The sequence below is a fragment of the Amphiura filiformis genome, chromosome 13 (genome assembly GCF_039555335.1).
Source record: "Amphiura filiformis chromosome 13, Afil_fr2py, whole genome shotgun sequence".
Classification (NCBI taxonomy): domain Eukaryota; kingdom Metazoa; phylum Echinodermata; class Ophiuroidea; order Amphilepidida; family Amphiuridae; genus Amphiura; species Amphiura filiformis.
Genome location: NC_092640.1, coordinates 19709092 through 19734150, shown reverse-complemented (window position 1 = coordinate 19734150; position 25059 = coordinate 19709092). Strand labels below are relative to the sequence as shown.

General features: G+C 37.5%; 3 protein-coding genes across 3 annotated transcripts in view; all 3 read right to left on the bottom strand.

The window, feature by feature from the left end:
- Nucleotides 1-22391, bottom strand: part of LOC140168086 (uncharacterized) — a 41897-nt gene extending 19506 nt beyond the window's left edge. The window contains exon 1 of the mRNA XM_072191390.1: nt 22304-22391. The gene's annotated coding sequence lies outside the window, so the exon portion shown is untranslated. The remainder of the gene's footprint in view (nt 1-22303) is intronic.
- The window catches only part of LOC140168087 (uncharacterized), a 117106-nt gene that overhangs the window by 28085 nt on the left and 63962 nt on the right, over nt 1-25059 (bottom strand). The window lies entirely within an intron of this gene.
- On the bottom strand, nt 11545-15282 carry LOC140168085 (uncharacterized). Its single transcript, XM_072191388.1, has 4 exons — nt 15163-15282; nt 14380-14506; nt 12812-13494; nt 11545-12289 (listed from the first exon to the last, which is right to left on the bottom strand). The coding sequence occupies exons 1-4, from the start codon at nt 15248-15250 to the stop codon at nt 12240-12242; spliced, it is 948 nt and encodes a 315-aa protein (XP_072047489.1). The 5' UTR covers nt 15251-15282; the 3' UTR covers nt 11545-12239.

The following is a 25059-nucleotide window of genomic DNA, read 5'->3' as shown; positions in this document are numbered from 1 at the left end:
CAGTCGCCAACGTCGGGCCGACGGCATTGTGTTATCAGGGATTATATAAAATGTTGACTGTACCCATCAAGTTTCATGCCCATACGACAGTTTTTAGTAATTTGACCTCAGATGACCTTCCACAAATTAGACTCTAAATGTTGATTGTACCCACCAACTTTCATGCCCATACGACAGTTTTTTGTAATTTGACCTCAGATAACCCCTTGGTGACCTCGGATGACCCCGCAATTACCTTCCGGAACTTTGACTCTAAATGTTCACTGTACCCACCAAGTTTTATGCCCATATAACAGTTTTTAGTAATTTGACCTCAGATGACCCCTGGGTGACCTTGGATGGCCCTGAAATTACCTTCCAAAAATTTGGCTCTAAATGTTGACTGTACCCACCAAGTTTCATGCCCATACGACAGTTTTTAGTAATTTGACCTCAGATGACCCCTTGGTGACCTTGGATGAACTTGAAATGACCGTCCGATAATTTGACTCTAAATGTAAACTGTACCCACCAAGATTCATGCCCATACAACAGTTTTTAGTAATTTGACCCCAGATGACCCCTTGGTGACCTCGGATGACCCCGAAATGGCCGTCCGAAAATTTGACTCTAAATGTTAACTGTACCCACCAAGTTTCATGCCCATACGACAGTTTTTAGTAATTTGACCTCAGATGACCCTTTGGTGACCTCGGATGACCCCAAAATGACCGTCTGATAATTTGACTCTAAATGTTAAATGTACCCACCAAGTTTCATGCCCATATGACAGTTTATAGTAATTTGACCTCAGATGACCCCTGGGTGACCTCGAATGACCCCAAAATGACCTTCCGAAAATCTGATTCTAAATGTTGACTGTACCCACCAAGTTTCATGCCCATACGACAGTTTGTAGTAATTTGACCTCAGATGACCCTTTGGTGACCTTGAATGACCCCGAAATTACCTTCCGAAATTTTGACTCTAAATGTTAACTGTACCCAGGAAGTTTCATGCCCAGACGACAGTTTTTAGTAATTTGACCTCAGATGACCCCATTGGTGACCTCAGATGACCCCATTGGTGACCTCAGATGACCCCAAAGTGACCGTCCGAAAATCAAAACCAAGCAATGTGTTTTTATTTCTAAGCTGGGCATACTTTAAGCAAAACAGTTGCGAAGTAAATCTAGCAAGACAAAAAAAAACGACGACAAGAACTATTTAAGGATTCTATAGAAATAGGTAGTTAAGCTTATTATCCTCTTCAGCAATAGGATTATTGATTGGTTTAAACAGTGTTTGATGATATATATAAATTTACTTGTCGCACTGAATTGAGATACCTATGAATACGACCTTCTCACACAATTTACACTATAACTCAGAATACAATTTGCCGAGTTTACGGCTCTTTCGCAGTGTCCAGTCACCTATAGTCAAAGAATAGTTATTTACAGTTCCTTACACAACAAACAGTTCCTAAATAAATGTGACAAATGTAAGGTATGTCATGTTTGGTAATGATTCAGTATTTATAACTTGGACTGTGACATTTTCTTTTTGTATTAACTTTCTTTCTGAAATGTTTGAATATATTTTTGTACAGTAGGTAATTCTATTAAATATTAATATTATACAAAAGCTCCTGGTACTAAGCAAATCTAGGTGATAGGCCCAATTTATCATTCCTTGATCACCTTTTCTTTAAAATTAATATGGACGACTGCCAAATTCTTATTGCTGTACTGTAACCCCAAAGCTGCAGTGTTGCTCAATAACTTCGTAGTTATGCGGAGGCTTGGGGGGTATGTATGTGCATACGAGATTTTGAAAACTGACCACATACCCCCTTTTTCAAATTAAGAACAAGTAAGGATCAGCTTGCCTGGAAGAAATAGCTAAAGAGCATACATGTAAAAGTAATGATATGCTTGTCTGGCACAGTGTCACAGTGCCAGGAAGAAATAGCTAAAGAGTATACATGTAAAAGTAATGATTTGTTTGCCTGGCATAGTGTCACAGTGCCAGGAAGAAATAGCTAAAGAGTATACATGTCAAAGTAATGATATGCTTGCCTGGCACAGTGTCACAGTGCCGGGAAGAAATAGCTAAAGAGTATACATGTAAAAGTAATGATATGCTTGCCTGGCACAGTGTCACAGTGCCAGGAAGAAATAGCTAAAGAGCATACATGTAAAAGTACTGATATGCTTGCCTGGCACAGTGTCACAGTGCCAGGAAGAAATAGCTAAAAAGCATACATGTAAAAGAAATGATATGCTTGCCTGGCACAGCGTCACAGTGCCAGGAATAAATAGCTAAAGAGTATATATGTAAAAATAATGATATGCTTGCCTGGCACAGTGTCACAGTGCCAGGAAGAAATAGCTAAAGAGTATACATGTAAAAGTAATGATATGCTTGCCTGGCACAGTGTCACAGTGCCAGGAAGAAATAGCTAAAGAACATACATGTAAAAGTAATGATATGCTTGCCTGGCACAGTGTCACAGTGCCAGGAAGAAATAGCTAAAGAGCATACATGTAAAAGTAATGATATGCTTGCCTGGTACAGTGTCACAGTGCCAGGAAGAAATAGCTAAAGAACATACATGTAAAAATAATGATATGCTTGCCTGGCACAGTGTCACAGTGCCAGGAAGAAATAACTAAAGAGTATACATGTAAAAGTAATGATATGCTTGCCTGGCACAGTGTCACAGTGCCAGGAAGAAATAACTAAAGAACATACATGTAAAAGTAATGATATGCTTGCCTGGCACAGTGTCACAGTGCCAGGAAGAAATAGCTAAAGAGCATACATGTAAAAGTAATGATATGCTTGCCTGGTACAGTGTCACAGTGCCAGGAAGAAATAGCTAAAGAACATACATGTAAAAATAATGATATGCTTGCCTGGCACAGTGTCACAGTGCCAGGAAGAAATAGCTAAAGAGCATACATGTAAAAGTAATGATATGCTTGCCTGGCACAGTGTCACAGTGCCAGGAATAAATAGCTAAAGAGCATACATGTAAAAGTAATGATATGCTTGCCTGGCACAGTGTCACAGTGCCAGGAAGAAATAGCTAAAGAGCATACATTTTTGCCATTGTGAGCAGGTCAAAGGTCAAATGGAGTTCAATGTCATGTCACATGTGAAGACATGTTCAGTGGTGTTTGTGACCAAGTATGGTCAAAATCGGTCAAAGCATAGCAGAGCTATGGCGAAACGTGGCAAATCACGCAAAATGTCACGTTTTGCTAAGAAAAAGCAAAAAAACCACGTTTTTGACCATTGCAGCTAGGTCAAAGGTCACAGCCAGGTCAAAGTCATATGCAAGTTTTGCACTAGCCCAATGGTCATTTGGGTCAAGTATGGTTGAAATCTGCCAATGCCTTGCGGAGCTAGAGCTTGTTGCCAGAAAGAAAGAAAGAAAGAAAGAAAGAATTGGCAAAAGACAGAACACAGCGAATTTGCAAATTCGCTGTGTAATGATATGCTTGCCTGGCACAGTGTCACAGTGCCAGGATGAAATAGCTAAAGAGTATACATGTAAAAGTAATGATATGCTTGCCTGGTACAGTGGCACAGTGCCAGGATGAAATAGCTAAAGCGTATACATGTAAAAGTAATGATATGCTTGCCTGGCACAGTGTCACATTGCCAGGATGAAATAGCTAAAGAGCATACATGTAAAAGTTTTGATATGCTTGCCTGGCACAGCGTCACAGTGCCAGGAAGAAATAGCTAAAGAGCATACATGTAAAAGTACTGATATGCTTGCCTGGTACAGTGGCACAGCGCCAGGATGAAATAGCTAAAGAGTATACATGTAAAAGTAATGATATGCTTGCCTGGCACAGTGTCACATTGCCAGGATGAAATAGCTAAAGAGCATACATGTAAAAGTTTTGATATGCTTGCCTGGCACAGCGTCACAGTGCCAGGAAGAAATAGCTAAAGAGCATACATGTAAAAGTACTGATATGCTTGCCTGGCACAGTGTCATAGTGCCAGGAAGAAATAGCTAAAAAGCATACATGTAAAAGTAATGATATGCTTGCCTGGCACAGCGTCACAGTGCCAGGAATAAATAGCTAAAGAGTATACATGTAAAAGTAATGACATGCTTGCCTGGCACAGTGTCACAGTGCCAGGAAGAAATAGCTAAAAAGCATACATGTAAAAGTAATGATATGCTTGCCTGGCACAGTGTCACAGTGCCAGGAAGAAATAGCTAAAGAGCATACATGTAAAAGTAATGATATGCTTGCCTGGCACAGTGTCACAGTGCCAGGAAGAAATAGCTAAAGAGCATACATGTAAAAGTAATGATATGCTTGCCTGGCACAGTATCACAGTGCCAGGAATAAATAACTAAAGAGTATATATGTAAAAGTAATGATATGCTTGCCTGGCACAGTGCCAGGAAGAAATGGCTAAAGATCACACATGTAAAAGTAATGATATAAGCTTGCCTGGCACAGCGTCACAGTGCCAGGAATAAATAGCTAAAGAGTATATATGTAAAAGTAATGATATGCTTGCCTGGCACAGTGTCACAGTGCCAGGAATAAATAGCTAAAGAGTATACATGTAAAAGTAATGATATGCTTGCCTGGCACAGTGCCAGGAAGAAATAGCTAAAGAGCATACATGTAAAAGTACTGATATGCTTGCCTGGCACAGTGTCATAGTGCCAGGAAGAAATAGCTAAAAAGCATACATGTAAAAGTAATGATATGCTTGCCTGGCACAGCGTCACAGTGCCAGGAATAAATAGCTAAAGAGTATACATGTAAAAGTAATGACATGCTTGCCTGGCACAGTGTCACAGTGCCAGGAAGAAATAGCTAAAAAGCATACATGTAAAAGTAATGATATGCTTGCCTGGCACAGTGTCACAGTGCCAGGAAGAAATAGCTAAAGAGCATACATGTAAAAGTAATGATATAGCTTGCCTGGCACAGTATCACAGTGCCAGGAATAAATAGCTAAAGAGTATATATGTAAAAGTAATGATATGCTTGCCTGGGACAGTGTCACAGTGCCAGGATGAAATAGCTAAAGAGCATATATGTAAAAGTAATGATAAGCTTGCCTGGCACAGTGTCACAGTGCCAGGAAGAAATAGCTAAAAAGCATACATGTAAAAGTAATGATATGCTTGCCTGGCACAGTGTCACAGTGCCAGGAAGAAATAGCTAAAGAGCATACATGTAAAAGTAATGATATGCTTGCCTGGCACAGTGTCACAGTGCCAGGAAGAAATAGCTAAAGAGCATACATGTAAAAGTAATGATATGCTTGCCTGGCACAGTATCACAGTGCCAGGAATAAATAGCTAAAGAGTATATATGTAAAAGTAATGATATGCTTGCCTGGCACAGTGTCACAGTGCCAGGAAGAAATAGCTAAAGAGCACACATGTAAAAGTAATGATATGCTTGCCTGGCACAGCGTCACAGTGCCAGGAATAAATAGCTAAAGAGTATATATGTAAAAGTATATATGCTTGCCTGGCACAGTGTCACAGTGCCAGGAAGAAATAGCTAAAAAGCATACATGTAAAAGAAATGATATGCTTGCCTGGCACAGCGTCACAGTGCCAGGAATAAATAGCTAAAGAGTATACATGTAAAAGTAATGATATGCTTGCCTGGCACAGTGTCACAGTGCCAGGAAGAAATAGCTAAAGAGTATACATGTAAAAGTAATGATATGCTTGCCTGGCACAGTGTCACAGTGCCAGGAAGAAATAGCTAAAGAACATACATGTAAAAGTAATGATATGCTTGCCTGGCACAGTGTCACAGTGCCAGGAAGAAATAGCTAAAGAGCATACATGTAAAAGTAATGATATGCTTGCCTGGTACAGTGTCACAGTGCCAGGAAGAAATAGCTAAAGAACATACATGTAAAAATAATGATATGCTTGCCTGGCACAATGTCACAGTGCCAGGAAGAAATAGCTAAAGAGCATACATGTAAAAGTAATGATATGCTTGCCTGGCACAGTGTCACAACAGTGCCAGGAAGAAATAGCTACAAAGCATACATGTAAAAGTAATGATATGCTTGCCTGGCACAGCGTCACATTGCCAGGAAGAAATAGCTAAAGAGCATACATGTAAAAGTAATGATATGCTTGCCTGGCACAGTGCCAGGAAGAAATAGCTAAAGAGCATACATGTAAAAGTAATGATATGCTTGCCTGGCACAGTGTCACAGTGCCAGGAATAAATAGTTAAAGAGCATACATGTAAAAGTAATGATATGCTTGCCTGGCACAGTGTCACAGTGCCAGGAAGAAATAGCTAAAGAGCATACATTTTTGCCATTGTGAGCAGGTCAAAGGTCAAATGGAGTTCAATGTCATGTCACATGTGGGGACATGTTCAGTGGTGTTTGTGACCAAGTATGGTCAAAATCGGTCAAAGCATAGCAGAGCTATGGCGAAACGTGGCAAATCACGCAAAATGTCACGTTTTGCTAAGAAAAAGCAAAAAAACCACGTTTTTGACCATTGCAGCTAGGTCAAAGGTCACAGCCAGGTCAAAGTCATATGCAAGTTTTGCACTAGCCCAATGGTCATTTGGGTCAAGTATGGTTGAAATCTGCCAATGCCTTGCGGAGCTAGAGCTTGTTGCCAGAAAGAAAGAAAGAAGAAAGAAAGAATTGGCAAAAGACAGAACACAGCGAATTTGCAAATTCGCTGTGTAATGATATGCTTGCCTGGCACAGTGTCACAGTGCCAGGATGAAATAGCTAAAGAGTATACATGTAAAAGTAATGATATGCTTGCCTGGTACAGTGGCACAGTGCCAGGATGAAATAGCTAAAGCGTATACATGTAAAAGTAATGATATGCTTGCCTGGCACAGTGTCACATTGCCAGGATGAAATAGCTAAAGAGCATACATGTAAAAGTTTTGATATGCTTGCCTGGCACAGCGTCACAGTGCCAGGAAGAAATAGCTAAAGAGCATACATGTAAAAGTACTGATATGCTTGCCTGGTACAGTGGCACAGCGCCAGGATGAAATAGCTAAAGGGTATACATGTAAAAGTAATGATATGCTTGCCTGGCACAGTGTCACATTGCCAGGATGAAATAGCTAAAGAGCATACATGTAAAAGTTTTGATATGCTTGCCTGGCACAGCGTCACAGTGCCAGGAAGAAATAGCTAAAGAGCATACATGTAAAAGTACTGATATGCTTGCCTGGCACAGTGTCATAGTGCCAGGAAGAAATAGCTAAAAAGCATACATGTAAAAGTAATGATATATGCTTGCCTGGCACAGCGTCACAGTGCCAGGAATAAATAGCTAAAGAGTATACATGTAAAAGTAATGACATGCTTGCCTGGCACAGTGTCACAGTGCCAGGAAGAAATAGCTAAAAAGCATACACGTAAAAGTAATGATATGCTTGCCTGGCACAGTGTCACAGTGCCAGGAAGAAATAGCTAAAGAGCATACATGTAAAAGTAATGATATGCTTGCCTGGCACAGTGTCACAGTGCCAGGAAGAAATAGCTAAAGAGCATACATGTAAAAGTAATGATATGCTTGCCTGGCACAGTATCACAGTGCCAGGAATAAATAGCTAAAGAGTATATATGTAAAAGTAATGATATGCTTGCCTGGCACAGTGCCAGGAAGAAATGGCTAAAGATCACACATGTAAAAGTAATGATATGCTTGCCTGGCACAGCGTCACAGTGCCAGGAATAAATAGCTAAAGAGTATATATGTAAAAGTAATGATATGCTTGCCTGGCACAGTGTCACAGTGCCAGGAATAAATAGCTAAAGAGTATACATGTAAAAGTAATGATATGCTTGCCTGGCACAGTGCCAGGAAGAAATGGCTAAAGATCACACATGTAAAAGTAATGATATGCTTGCCTGGCACAGCGTCACAGTGCCAGGAATAAATAGCTAAAGAGTATATATGTAAAAGTAATGATATGCTTGCCTGGCACAGTGTCACAGTGCCAGGAATAAATAGCTAAAGAGTATACATGTAAAAGTAATGATATGCTTGCCTGGCACAGCGTCACAGTGCCAGGAAGAAATGGCTAAAGAGTATACATGTAAAAGTAATGATATGCTTGCCTGGCACAGTGTCACAGTACCAGGATGAAATAGCTAAAGAGCATATATGTAAAAGTAAGGATAAGCTTGCCTGACACAGTGTCACATTGCCAGGAAGAAATGGCTAAAGATCACACATGTAAAAGTAATGATATGCTTGCCTGGCACAGTGTCACAGTGCCAGGATGAAATAGCTAAAGAGTATATATGTAAAAGTAATGATATGCTTGCCTGGCACAGTGTCACAGTGCCAGGATGAAATAGCTAAAGAGCATATATGTAAAAGTAATGATAAGCTTGCCTGGCACAGTGTCACAGTGCCAGGAAGAAATAAAAAGCATACAAAAAGTAATGATATGCTTGCACAGTGTCACAGTGCCAAAGAAATAGCTAAAGAGCATACATGTAAAAGTAATGATATAAGCTTGCCTGGCACAGTGTCACAGTGCCAGGAAGAAATAGCTAAAGAGCATACATGTAAAAGTAATGATATGCTTGCCTGGCACAGTATCACAGTGCCAGGAATAAATAGCTAAAGAGTATATATGTAAAAGTAATGATATGCTTGCCTGGCACAGTGTCACAGTGCCAGGAAGAAATGGCTAAAGATCACACATGTAAAAGTAATGATATGCTTGCCTGGCACAGCGTCACAGTGCCAGGAATAAATAGCTAAAGAGTATATATGTAAAAGTAATGATATGCACAGTTCACAGTGCCTGGCAAAGATCAGTGTCACAGTGCCAGGAATAAATAGCTAAAGAGTATACATATAAAAGTAATGATATGCTTGCCTGGCACAGCGTCACAGTGCCAGGAAGAAATGGCTAAAGAGTATACATGTAAAAGTAATGATATGCTTGCCTGGCACAGTGTCACAGTACCAGGAAGGAATAGGTAAAGAGTATACATGTAAAAGTAATGATATGCTTGCCTGGCACAGTGTCACAGTGCCAGGAATAAATAGCTAAAGAGCATACATGTAAAAGTAATGATATGCTTGCCTGGCACAGTGTCACAGTGCCAGGAAGAAATAGCTAAAGAGCATACATGTAAAAGTAATGATATGCTTGCCTGGCACAGTGTCTCAGTGCCAGGAAGAAATAGCTAAAGAGCATACATGTAAAATTAATGATATGCTTGCCTGGCACTGAGCGGTCTGATACATTGACACACATGAAAGTGGGTTGCCTGGCACGCTGTCGTAGTGCCAGGAAGAAAGAGCACAAAAGAGGTACAGAAGCGAACTTAGTCTTTTAGTTAGACACACCCTAATGATCGGCTTTCCTGACACAGTGATGCAATGCCAGGAAGAACTACCTAAAAATAATAACTTGTGAAAGTAATGATTGGCTTGCCTGAGACACTGTAACAGTGACAAGAAATTAAATTAGTTAAAACATAAGTTAAAGAAGTCTTAAAAGTGTCTGACCATTTACACACACGTGAAAGTAATGATCAGCTTGCCTGGCACACTGTCGCAGTGCTAGAAAGAAAGAGCATAAAACAAACATACATTGACTCACACATGAAAGTAAAGTTGGCTTGCTTGCCAGTGTCACAGTGCCAGTAAGAAATAACTAAAAACATACTCATTGGCACGCATGAAAAGGAAATGATCGGTTTGCTTGGCACACTGTCAGGAAGAATGAGCACAAGAGAAGTACGGAAGTTAACATAGTCTTTTAGTGTCTGACACATTGACACACCGTAATGATTGGCTTGCCTGGCACACCGTCACAGTACCGGGAAGAAAGAGCACAAAAGAAGTACAGGAGATTAACATGATTAACAAAGTCTTTAAGTGTCTGACACATTGACACATAATCAGCTTGCCTGGCACAGTGTTGCAGTGGCAGGAAATAGTTCAAAACAAGACATTCACGTAAAAGTAATTACGGAAGTTAACGAAGTGTCTGACACATTGACACATAGAAGTAATAATGAGCTAACCTGGTGTTAATGTGCCATGAAAGAAGGGCCAGAACATACGAAGTATTAATGTTTCATGTAATGATAGGATTGTCTGGCACATTGTCACAGGACACGGAAGAAAGACTTACTTAAGTTAACAAAGTTTTCAAAGTGGCAAACACATTGACTCACACATGAAAGTAATGTTTAGCTGACACATTGACACTTTAATAACTAGTGAATGCCTTGTCTGGCACACTGTCACAGTCCCAGGAATAAATACTGAAATAATACTAAACATGACATACCTTTAATAATTTTTTTAAACTATGATGTTCCGTAAGGAGCTATAACTCCTATATTCTTTAACTGCGTTATCATTTTCAGTATGCTTTGCTGTTAATTGATACAGGTTCACATTGGGCATCATACTTATTCTTACATTGACATTAACATGAACCAATGATAAGAGCATTCTAAATGAAATAAATTTCGTGCTCTCTTACACGAAGGATACACCGAAAATAGACAACCTGCTCTTCCACTAAAAATGAAGTATCTCAGTCTTCAACCCAGACAGTAAGAGTTGACGAATGCGGGAGAATGGACAACCTGCTCTTCCACGTAAAAATGAAGTATCTCAGTCGTCAACCCAGACAGAAAGTGTTGACGAATGAGGGAGAATGGACAACCTGCTCTTCCACGTAAAAATGAAGTATCTCAGTCGTCAACCCAGACAGTAAGTGTTGACGAATGAGGGAGAATGGACAGCATACACTTCAACGTAAAATGAAGTATCTCAGTCGTCAACCTAGACTGTAAGTGTTGACGAATGAAGGGGAATAGACAACCTGCTCTTCCACGTAAAATGAAGTATCTCAGTCGTCAACCTAGACTGTAAGTGTTGACGAATGAAGGGGAATAGACAACCTGCTCTTCCACGTAAAATGAAGTATCTCAGTCGTCACTCCCTCACTTGCCCCTGGCTTTCAAAATGACTATTCGTGATATTAAGAAACCCATTTGACTTTATTGAATAGACATATAGCCATGATAACAACATATACTGCGAAATAGTGATAACCAGTAGGTATATCTAGAATTATATGTCATTAAAACAATTCTCGCGATTCACAATACAATGCGCCGCCAACGGTTGCTCTAGCTAGTCCAAACTTTGACCTCCAGGGTCGACATCGCCTTCCTAGCCACCATTGGGTTTTTACGCGAGTGTGATAGTAATAATGCTAAAACCAGCTCCACAACGGATTCCGTGGACCGAAAACGGATCTACTACATTTATTATAAACTTCTGTTTAGTGTACATTCGCGTGTAATATAATAATATTGACATTTACACACAAAATGACTTGTTCCTGTGTTGAATTCGTGTTACGCTGGCTTTGGATGTCAACATTTTTTCCAATATGCACTGCGTATTTCAGCCTTTCCCCAATGACCGCTGGAGGCGCATCGTATTGTGAGTCGACCGAATTTCCACAACATTACAGGTATAAGATAATAGCATAATAACAAATGGATAAAACTTTGAAAAATGAACATTTAATGCTACACATGCGCTAATCAGAGGCATACATTGAATGAGATTATCGTCAATTACTATTATGCCTGTGTGGCACTCGGTAATTTATTATAGATAAATTCTGGGTAATTATATTATAAAATTCTTTAATTGCCATGGGTTGATCGGTTTTGCCTGAATCTAAATTGGTTGGGACTAAGAATGTTTTGAAATGAAATGAAGTTATGGATGCTCCTTTAATAAACAAAATCACTCTCCAGAAACCTCGGATACGTGTACACGTATTAAATATCGATAGCAGAATATAAAAATACTTGGGATAAGTGGAATTGTGTCGATTATTGTGTAGGTTTGGAAGTAAAAAAGTCATTCCAAATACCGACTACAGGATTAAATATAATTTCTCAAGTTTCATAAAGAAGTAATATTGAGTTTCAGGATGATATATACATATTAATAATTAAATAGATTTTCTGGAGTTAGATAAAAAAAAGTAATATTGAGTTTCGTGAAGATATGATACAGATTAATAATTAGGTATTCATGTGCATTTATTTGCCTTTGTTATATTTGTATATTTTTATATGTATAAACAACTCACACTTTATCTTGTGTAAATTATTACAAATCCTATTCTTGCTTTGTCAGTTAAACTACTTCAAGGTTCAAACCCATCTCTTGTATAATACATTGCTTCAATATTTTAGAATATTCTCTGACTTCAATATGTTAGAAGTCACAGGTACTGCAAAAGCAAAATAATAACAATATAGGATCACTTCAATTTCTGCACATTGTATAATTGGATACGAAGCTTGTTTAAAACAAGAAACTAAATTGCATCCTGTTAGTGTCACATTTTTGATCTTAGGAAGTGTAACCAATATGTCATATATTCGCTCAACCCAATTTGACTGATTTTTCTCATCATATGTCTGTTTGACCGCAAGGTGTTCTAGTGTGGGGTGGTGTGAAAGAGATTGTAAACTTTCAGAAGAATACTTTGACAACATCAAACTATGCGGGGACAACTGTAACGATTTAATTTTCTTAAGATGAATGCTGATCAATCTAACCACCGATGACGTCACGGATTTTCCTCCTATTTCAAGTGTTTCTAGATTAGGCAATCCCTGTATCATCATCTTAAATGCTTCTGTCGAATAGCGCACCCTTCGCAAGGTCAACATTTTCAGATGTGTCAAGTGTGCGATTGATGCTAAAAGTCTGTCACTATCGATCTCACGATATCGACCAAGTGGCTCACCGGTGATTTTGAAGCATGTTAATGATGTCATGCACCCTACTGTTGAGGACAATATCTCATCAGCCACCTCCTGTTCGCTGCTAAACCCAAAGTTTAATTCCATCTCACGTACACTTGTTAATGTTCCAGGTGACATCTTCTTCAACATGGATAAGAAATATAGGTCGACCTCTTGAAGGCTTATGTATCGTAAATTACATTTGTGTAACAATTGAATGATTTTTTTATAACAATTCATTTCAGTTGAATACCATCTGAAGTATGTGGGCCATGTCAGATTCAATTGTTGCAATTTTGGAAGCTGCTGATACGGGTCTTCGCTAGGAACTAAATAGTTCGCATTGGACTTTACCTTTTGATCGACACGTATCCCAAGAGTCTTTATATTTGGACAGTTCATGCGCAAATAGCTCATGATTTCATCGCTGGCTACAGATAGACGAATCTCTTGCAACTCTTTACCAGCATAAAGAGTCAAGAACTTTAACACGTTATTTTCGTGCATTGGAAATTTCCATTCATTGCCATACTCTCGGTACTCAAATGTGTTTGGTCCATTTTGCGATACAAACCGTCTGAATATTCTACTAGACTTTTTTACTTTTCTGGTAGGACCTGTGTCTCTGAAGTCGATGACAGTCCAGGCATGGTTTTTGATTATAAGATGCCATTCCTTGCTTACCCTATATGAAAATACAAATAGATATTATAAAAAAATTCCTTGATAAGTCTTCATAATAATAATTTTCAAAAAGCCGTTAGAAATAATCTGGTTAATTAAATAATTTTCTTCCCGTTGAAATTGTCAATTTATGTATATAGCTCATGTGTTAAAAAGCAAATTCGGAGGAGTAACCAAAGTCCATGTTGCCTGCGCAGTCAACATGCTTCCTGGCCCGGCAATATTTCCTTGGCAGGCAGTCGGTTCAGACTGTCTGCTTTGTACAACAAATATTTGAAGGCAAGGGACAGTCTACAGATTTTGTCAGGGTCACAGCTCTTTCTGAGCCAGCGATTCCTCAGTAGGAAAAAAGGCGCCTACTATAAACGACTCTTTTCAGAGCTACCATCAAAAATGTAATCTACTCACATATTATTGGGCAAGGGATAGCCTACAATGCCTCACCACAATGATACTCTGCAGATACCCTTAAGGGGCAGTCTATTATGAATAACCCCTAATCAGTGTGATCTATGCGGGGTTAGGATGGCTGAACCCCTACAAACCTCTTAATGAGATGGTTTGCTAACTCAACCCACTAAAACCAACCCCAAGAATATTTCAACACCATAACCCCTCAAATAGTGTAAAAATGAAGACATTCTAGTACAAACCTTTATGGCAAGAGGATCATAAGTTTACATTTTGCTTCTTATTATCACTTGAAGGTATATTGCTGATAGCGATCGGCATACGTGATGCATGCTGGGAATGAAAAGGGCTCAAAAGCTATCGAATTCGTCACCTGAGATCGCGAATTAGAGCCCTTTTCGTTCCCAGCATGCATCACTTTTGCCGATCAATTTCTATCAGCATTATACCTCATTGAATAGTATCACTATCTTACCTCATTGCGATTAATTTCTCGTATAAAGACAAGAAGTTGAAAATAACCAACAATGTATCAATATTAAGCATGCCAATAGGACCCTCGTCAACCGGCATTCTGTTTTTCAAGAAGGTAGCGCCCATTTCTATAGGTATCATTAAAATAAAGATGGGTAATTATCAAAGAAAAATGATTGTAAAAATACAGAGAAATTACGCTCCTTGGAGTCCTCAATTGTTACATCTTTGAGACTACGCTTCGGTTTTGGCTTACCACTTAAGGTTAGCAACTATTTTAAACTGTTGCGGTTTGGTAGTTCACACTTCACAACATCTTGTGAATGGTAATGAGCTTTGGCAACAATTGTCTTGATCATTTCATAGCGAGCGTGTATAAGAATTCAAGTATCACAGATAAACTTTTGTAGGTCATGAGTTATGTTGTAAAGAGGGCTGAAGCAACAACACTTTTGTAAAACGTACATAACTCTTTAACCACAATGAATGAAGAACATTTTTAAATTATATGATCCGTGGAATGAACTTTTGCAAAACATAATAATTTTATTTTTCAATAATATATTGATTTAAATAATGAAAATCGATTTGTTTTTGGCTGCTTCGACCAACAATACCTCGTCTACCCTTAATACTGTTAAACACTCGTATATTATATCTATCTAGGACTGATCTAAACGTAAATAAATATTTCGCGTTAAAGTATGATTTTCTTGTGTTTTAATGTCACATTACACGTGTCCATATTTATATCACATAATCACATAAATCAAGACAGACTTACTTGACAAAATTGATATTAAATTAAACCTGTCAACTATTTCCTTCTCAAAATGGCGGCAGAACATGGATCGACTGTTTTGTAGTGGCATTTGCGCATGCAGCAGGAGTTGAGGACACTGCCAATATTATTGTTGCATGTAACACTTGAAGGGGTAATAATAAAGCGTAAACTGTTTTGCATAGTCATTTTGGTTGCTAGTTCAAGGCAAATATACGACATACAGGCTGTATCAAAATAATTTTTCCTGACATACGAGTCATTTTCTAGAAATATATAAAATCGATTTCATTTGGAATGAAAATTATACCGATTGAAAGAGTATAAGCATACAATCTGTTCGGTTAATTTTGTTGGAATTTGCAGTTGTATTTTGGAGATATTGTCCTTTGAATGAATGAAGGGGATACTTCAAATTAAACTCATAACTCAAAATAGTTTGTCCACTGCTTGGAAGATTTATTATTCTAGTGCTTCCACGGTGCCCAGCAAAATCTAATATAAATAAAAACAATTCATTCTTGATCGTATAATTACAAAATCATGTTTGGTTTCACATTTTTTTTTCTCAAACCACATCATTGTTATCACAAGAGGATACGCCAGCAAGCCAGATTATATTATAGAATCGTGAAAAAAGACTTCTTCGCAGAATGTACTTTTCCTATAAGCTACAATTCTTATCAAACCTGACATTCTTAGCAATGTTAATATTTAAACAAAATTGCCAACAAATTTCAGCAACTTGATTAAAAACATTCACAAAAATTGAAAACAGTCAGAAAACAATTAATTTAATACAGCCTGTATAATACAACATTATTAACAAATGGCAGCTTTCCACTCTTAGCTATTGTCATACTGCTGACACAGTTTTTAATTGAACACAGTCGGAGAACACTTATTTTGATACAGTCTGTATAACACAACAAATGGCAGCCTTCCACCATTAGCTTACCATCGGCCTACTTTAAGAGACATAAATATGGAATCAAGTTTAAACTCTGTTTCTCTATTATACAAGTTTTAGCGGCACATTTTAAAGTCACAATTTGTCCTACTACATCACAGAAGACACTTGTTGAATTCACATGAATGATTTAAAGTGAACAAGTCGGTAGACATGGTCGTTATAATCTCACCTTCACTATGGACTATATTAGCCGAATTTCGTTGTTATATACATACAATGCGTAGTGGTTTAGTAAACTTTGTTTTTTACTGAATTGTTATAGTCTCGACAGAAAGTCTCTACAGAGTAACCTGGTTTTTCTAAAATTTACTTTTTAGATTATCGCCGGTGCCATTTTTCGGGGGGTCGTGAATTACTTAGTCTGAAGTATAATCACCCCTCCCAGTTTCAGCGTTAGCTATCACGATCTTTTGCATACTGAATATTATATTTGGAAGCAAAACTGCTTAATGCAGAGTAACAATGTCTATCAAGCCTTAAAACCCAATTTTTGATTTTTGACGGACTTTTCTGCTAAAAATTCACCAAGATGAATTTCTATAATCTTTGTTTTACATCATCATTGAAATAGAACAAATTCTATGAAACAGTTTTCTAATTTTGCACTAGAACTGTAAAATACATCAAATTGGATCGTCAAATTTCAGGATGGTAATGAGAAAAATATAATCTATTAAATGATACCAAAAACTCATCAACAATGAGAAAAATCGGGGGGATGATGCGGTCGATCGGGTCACGGACCTTTAATATTGTAAATTTATTTTTACGCTATTTCGATTGAACAATAGTTACAGTATAGTTATATATAATATGTCAACGGTCCACACCTCAAATATTTTTTTTTAAACTTTGGGAACGATAAATCAAAATCCATGAGAGACCAATGGGACCGAATGGATTTTGAATTTGAGTTTACAAAGTTATAAGTAGATTGGGGGTGGGAACTGTTGACATATTACTTCTGTCTCCGACTCCCGCTCCGACTTCATAATTTCAGTAAACAAAATCACAGGTTCTGCTCCTACATATGATATCTCACATAGGATCACTTCAATGTCTGCACATTCTATAATTGGATACGAAGCTTGACTAAAACAAGAAACTAAATTGTATCCTGTTAGTTTCACATTTCTGATCTTAGGAAGTGTAACCAATATGTCATATATTCGCTCAACCCAATTTCTCTCATCATGTGCTTGCTGCACCGCAAGATTTTCCAGCGTGAGGTGGTATGAGAGTGATTGTAAACTTTCAGAAGAATACTTTGAAAAAAAATGCGGATACAACTGTAACGATTTAATTTTCTTAAGATGAATGCTGATCAGATTAACCACCGATGACGTCACGGATTCTCCTTCTAATACAAGTGTTTCTAGATTAGGCAGTCCCTGTATCATCATCTCAAATGCTTCTGTCGAATAGTGCACATATAGCAAGGTCAATATTTTCAGATGTGTCCAGTGAGCGATGGAAGGTAAAAGTTTGTCACCATCGGTCTCAGTATATCGTGAAAATCTACTCGGGTACTGAAACTCACCGGTGAGTTTGAAGCATGTTAATGATGTCATACATCCTACTGTTGAGGACAATATCTCATCAGCCGCGTCTTCTTCGCCCTAATTTAACGTGAAATTGCATCTCACGTAGTCTGGTTAATGTTACAGGTGACATCTTCTTCAACATGGATAAAAAGAAAGTTCGACCTTGGGAAGGCTTATATATCGCAAATTACTGTTTTGTAACAATTGAATGATTTGTTCACTATAACAATTCATATCAGTTGAATACCAAATGAAGTGTGCGGGCCATGTTAGATCCAATCGTTGCAATTTCGGCAGAAAATAAAGTAGCTTAGACAGGTTTTCGTTAGAAACTGAAAAGTCCTTTTTCTTGAATTCCAATTCGAAACGTACCCCAAGAGTCTTTATATTAGGACAGTTCACGCGGAAATAGCTTATGATTTCGTCACTGGCTACGGATAGATGAATCTCTTGCAGACCTATACCAGCATAAAGAGTCAAGAACTTTAACACGTCATATTCATTCATTGGAAATTTCCATTCATTTGCATACTGTCGGTACTCAAATGTGCTTGGTCCATTTTGAGATACAAACCGTCTAAACCGTCTACTAGACTTTTCAACCTTTCTGTTGGGACCTTCGTCTCTGAAGTCGATGACAGTCCAGGCATGATTTTTGATTATAAGATGCCATTCCTTGCTTACCCTATATGAAAATACAAATAAATATTATATAAAATATAAGTTTTCATAACGGCTATTTACGATATAAATCTTCAAAATAACACTGTTAGGAGTTCCGCATCTAGACTGTCCTTTGTCAACCGATTATTGTAGGTTACCCCCTTAAAAAAAGGTCAGCATTTACCTTGAATAGCCCCTTGGGACACGGAGGAAGATGTTTTATTATTTTATATTATTTTTTATGCTTATTATAACTATTTTGGATAGTGATTTGTGAAAAACAAATTACCTCATCAATTATGCAAAATAGGACCCGTGTACAATTGTACACATTTTGGCTAAATGTCGTCATTTACAATGGTATTGTTTGATACAACACACTATGACTAAGTAATGATAATAAAACTTGGTTACATGTGTGAAACAACAAACTTTTTCCCTATTTTGTCCGTATCTACGGCAGTACTCGCCATACGCCAAGTGTTTCTAGAATGCAGCTAAAATAAGAACATTTTTAATGCTAATTTATTGCACATTCTAGGGAAGTGTGGTTACCTTTTTGAAATCGCCGAGTGGGAGGGCTTTCAATGAAACATTTTTTGTGTTAAAACTGAAGCATCCTATGTATAAAAGAATATATGAATATTAACTGCACATCATATATAACGATTCGTGATACCCAATCGTGCTAAAATTTATGTGGTTTAGGAGGCAGAGAATTTTATTTCAATTTTGTATACGCCAAAATATTTTCTGAATTTAGTCAAAATAACACTGAATTAATGGTGAAAATTTTATGTAAATTTTACGTAGGTCCCGACTAAAGATTACTGTTTCGTCTTTATGGGAATCTAATCTTTTAATATGTGAAAGAACTTTGTGGACCTACGTGGACTTTTCCTATAAATTGCACAAATTCAGACCGTCTAACCAAGAAAAATGCTAGGCTGACTGGGCTCCATACACACCTCGCACCCGACGCGATGTCCTGAGCAAAGCACGTGGCCGAAATCAAAATCGATTGATGTATTGTGTATGTATCATAGGCCCCTCGTATTAATTGTCTGTATGCGCTTGAGAATTAAGAATTCAACAATATTAATAATGGTAGCTCTATTATAATACACATTAATGTTTTAAGCAGATAAAATTCCAAAATATGGTACGTTTTCTGTCTTTGCTTGTCACGTGGTATGTTGAAGTAATAAAGTTGCGATTATAATTTATGTTCAAATTGGCACCAAGAAGTTAGGTGGCCGAACGGTAAAGGCGCTGGTAATATGTCGATACTGTATACATGATAGCGGCGCAGTGCAGCGTGGTTTCGAGCCTAACCTCTGCCGAACTAAATTTTGTTTTACGTTAGGGAAATGTGGCTGGGAGAATTTATGTTCGACGAAGAGTGGTGTGGTCCGTATCTCTGGGCTCTTAAATGTTATTAATTATAGGTATGAAGTGCTAAGAAACAGTTCTGGTCTTTGGAGAGACAGAAAAAAGACATCACACTTGATACACTTGATTTCTAAGAACAATTGTGTTACCCCACCCTACACGATCCATTTTCGGGCCCACCACCGACCAGTTACTCCTGCAATAATAGGCATAAGCGTGGTATTGCAAAAAATGTATCGGAGCAAATCATAAACTGAATGGAAGTATTAACAAAAGAGTTACAAATTACTTAACATGATTTAGAAATGTACTAAATAACGCCTATATATTGATAAGATTAGTCACATTGTGTACAACTGCACACAAAAACTTTGGGGTATATTTACAAGGTGAGACATACTGTGTACAATTGTACACACCATTAAAAAAATCTACACCAAACATGTTTGAAGCATTTGATCAAAAACAGTGTTCCATGCACCTTTGTTTCCAATGGACATTTTATTATGCAATTTCATCGTACAAGGAACACATTAAAACAAATCCACATAGCCCCCGCATGAAAAGTATTTAACTATCTTTGTAGTCACTCAAAAAGCATTTTGTGTGAATTTTACATCCAAACTAGGTGCTATTAAATTTTATGAGCTTTTTTATTTTACATGTAAAGTCTATTGGGGAGACGATTAGAAATGGACGGCAATATTGCAAAATCCTCATTTTGGGCCATTTTAGACACTAAAATGCCCATAAAAAAGAATAGCACTTTATAGTTTGGATGTAAAATTCTCACACAATGCTACCTGAGTGAGTACAAACATAATTAAAAAATACATTTCATTCGGGGCTATACCAACATGCAGTAGTGGGTGGTGCTTTGTGAAAAGGGACATTCAGCTAGGCGGAGGCGCACAGGGATCTACTACGAAGGGATCGGCATCTGAAATCACGTGACGAAACCGAAAGATGTATCCTAGGTCGGACAATAGGCGGATTAGCGGCCATTTTGTCTTCGACATGATTTTATTCACGTGTCCTTATACTTTAGTATACAAATATATAAGTTAACAGGTTTACAATATTAAAATTATATTTTGAATATACAATATATTCTGTAGTAAATCGATCAAATGACGGTGATTGTTCAGGTATTATATATATGCTTGATACAATTAAACTGTCTGACCAGCTAGTATTCTCCTCCGCCGTCAGTGTGATTCCAGTCACTCCACGTACCGTGTTGCGAAGGTGGAGGAGACTAAAGCTGTATTGACGAACACGCATGAGTTAAAAATGATGTAGCCTATGTCGAACAATAGCGTGACGTAGTTTCCGGCATTGTTCCTATGCACTGTCACCCTCCTGAGGCGCACTGCACTAGAGGATAGCATTATATTATGAATACGCGATTGTGCACTTGGTGTTTGTTTGCAGTAACAGGCTTCCACTGGCATACAGGGTGCAATAGCAGTTCATGTGTTTAATTGTACACAGTATATACGAAGGGGATAGTATCACTATCTTACCTAGCCCTAGAACTCTGGCCATAGTATCCGTTTTTACTTCCACTAGGGCCAGAGGCACTTACATTGAAAAATTTGTTGGACATACTTGAACGATCCAGTACAAAAAATGAAATCATTTCAATGCTTGATCGAACCAATACAAATGTGTGTCAGGTCACTAATTAACATGATAAAACCCACTTGAGAACACACAATCGCCGGTCATTTCTAAAGATGCATTTATACTTTAATCGCTTTTGCAGAAACCTAAATCGCACGCATGATCAGTGTACTAAATCGCCGTCATATTTGCCTGCTGAGCATGCGCATGATTCGCTGTTTTTCAAAAGCGACACGTAGGCTATTATTGACACCCTCTGTCGTTCAACGTTCTCTAGAATTGCACACCTAACTTGTGCAGTTAACGACAAGGGTTCAGTCTGATGATGAGCAACCCATGGGTATAAACACAGCTTTACACAATGAATAATTTACATAGGCACAAAAGACCGTGTTCATGTACCGTTACTCAGCCAAACATGGCAGAGTAGGTCCCGGATGACGGTACATGTTCCTATCTCCTCAACGTTATACCTTTCCAACAAGGAAAGAGATACGAAAAGCGAACGTCTAATCTTACCTCATTGCGATTAATTTCTCGTACAAAGACAAGAAGTTGAAAATAACCAGCAATGTATCAATATCAAGCATAACAATAGGTCCTTCATCGACCGGCACTCTGTTTTTTCAAGAAGGTAGCGCCCATTTCTATAAGTATCATTAAAATAAAGATGGGTGATTATCAAAGAGAGTTTATTGTAGAAACACAGAGAATATGACTCTGCATGTAGTCATGCAACTTGGGTTGTCTTTGAGTCTACGCTTCGGGTTTGGCTTACCACTAAATACTGTAATATCCATATATCTAGCTGAGACTGATTTAAATTAAATATATATATATAAAGTTTTGGCGTTAAAATAAGATTTTCTTGTGATTTAATGTATTTAATAGAACATTATACGTGTATATTTATATCACAGAATCACATAAATTAACACAGACTTACTTGATAAAATTGATAATGAATTAAACCTGTCAACTATTTCCTTACCAAAATGGTGGCATGGGTCTGTAGATGGACAGTCTAGTTACAACTGTAGTGCATTCCTGTATATACTACTACATGTACATGATGCAGTCATGTCTACAGTAGAATTCATCTCGACCTTTGCAGGACTTAACCCCATTAAAAGCTATTAAACCAAGATAACACTCATTGAAACAGCTCAACTGATTAAATCGGATCTTCTCTGGCTGTGCACATGTGACTGTTTTCATGTGCGATATCGCAATAAAGTTTGCGTATTATAGCTTCAGTTGGGTAACCGATTATAAAGGAAACGAAAGGAAACAATGGTATGTGTACTTTTGTTCACGAAATGAGACAAAGACCTGCTTTTTGTTAACCAGCATTCTTCAAAATGAGCAACATAATGATTGTTGACTTAACACAGTTTGGAAATAATTTCTTCATATTTTTGGTGTTATCTGTCGTTTACATATCCTTCTTAAAACACAAAAGTGCGACCCTCTCCAAACATCTAAATTAGCTAAAAATTTAGGACATGTTACAAAACTTTATTTTCTAGAACCTATTTAGAATAATTTAAATGTAGCTTTTACCGTTTTTTGTGGCATCCTTCAGAAGTGAGCGGTCCGATACCAATATTTTCGGTCAAATCTCCATTCAATTAACACGGGGAGTTGGCTAGCTATGCCTTGCCCTCACTCATATTTTACAAAAGTGCGACCATTTCTGAACATCTAACCTAGCTGTAATTTTAGGTCATGTTAGAGAAATATATTTGCTAGAAGTTTTGGAGAATAAATAAAATATTGGCTGGTTATTTTTCACACAGTGATGTTAACTAGGCAAGTGTCCATTCTCCCAACATACATCATTTGTACAGGTCACGCGTCAATGGTGAGAGCACTGTGTATTGTGTATAGGAAAACGGACAGTAACTGCAGTATGACAGAGGGGTTGAGTACACTGCCAAAATGATTGTTGTATTATTGTATGTAACACTTGACCGGGTAATAATAAAGCGTAACTTGTTTTGCATATTCATTTTGGTTGAAGTTCAAGGCAAAGATATGACATACAGGCTGTATCAAAATGATTGTTCTTGACAAACGAGTCATTTTTTGGAAAATATTAAAAATATAAAATCGATTTCATTTGGAATCAAAATTATACAAATTGAAAGAGTACACTCTTTGATTTGTTAATTTTGTTGGAATTTGCCGTTGAAGGAAGGTAATCATGGTGAAACCACGAATTTCACTCATAACTCAAAAATAATTTGTTTACTGCTTGCAAAATTGATTACTTTATTTCTTCCACTAAAAATGTGCTTAATTTTGACCAAAAAATGACTATGAGAAGCGGGAAGTGTGGGATGGTAGAAAAATGTTTCATTTATTCACATGTTTTTAAATTTTTCAAATGAACAATATGTATGTCAAGTTATATGACGAAATGTTTTGTAATTTTAGGGTGTGGTTATTTTTTGAACCCTTTATTATCAATATACCCGTAGACCCAAGAACGATGATCGATGTTGACTTCCCGAAGGTAAACAAATAGGAATGCGCTTAAATAGCAGCAGTAAATTGTTAATTTAACAAGTAAAAATGAAACAACAACAAAAAAGGCCAACCTAACAGAAAAGTCGACAAATGTGGTCGGGAAGGCTGTACGCGCCACGTTCTTGCATTACGTGCCCACAACCGAAAATTGCTGGTAGTCGGTTTATCGCCACAAAATTTGCCGATTTATTTACCGAGCTGTTTCAAACGTCAAATTTGTTTTGGTATAATTGAAGACCTGGGCGAAAAAAAGACCGTAAGTCCACTTGGCCCTCAACATGTATACACTTCAGTTGCGTCTAGTTTGGCAATGTTTTATACATGTTCAGGGGCCAAAACAAATCTTTCACAACCTTTCATGATGTTTTCACCCTGGAACATGTATTAAACATTATAAAATCCGAAGAAAATACACGTGACTTTAGTGTATACATGTTGAGGGGCCAAGTGCACTTACGGTCTTCTTGCACTCAGGTCTTCAATTGTTAGTTCTATGCTACTATCAAAGCGATATAGCATATTTACTTTCTTTACCGGAAATATTAGATAATGTTTGCATTTTATCCCTGAAAAATTATTTAGGGAGCCAGAATAGGGCAAATTCTAATTAGTTTGTATGAGTCAAAATTAATTGTAATATGTAGGACTACTCCTACATATTACACATACAAAATAAAACCTAACACTTTCGAAGCGAGCATAAAAAACGAATTATAATTAATGCTAGTCTAGTCACCAGAAGGGGTTCCCATACACCCAGTGCTTTTTTTCTAACTTACATTTTTGTAATCCTGAAGGTGTCTAGTAAATGAATTTTGATGTTCCCAAAATTAAATATTGTCCCATGGGGTTTACTTGGCGGCCATCTTGGATTACGACAAAATTCAATTAAATTGACATAACTTTTGAACTAGACATCATAGGAAGACAAGTGACCCCATTTTTCGGGATAATGTGGACAAGAACAATCAATTAAAAGGGTTATTTTCATGATTAAACATGTTGGATACATTAAAATGCAAAACATTACTAAAAATAATATCTTCATGGTATTCTCGCCTGTAATAGAAGCTCTTTTTGGTACTTTGAGAAGTATATTTTATTTTTATTGATTTATTTACTATTTTCTCTTCTAGGTGCATAACTTACCTTATTATTAGCTAGAACTGG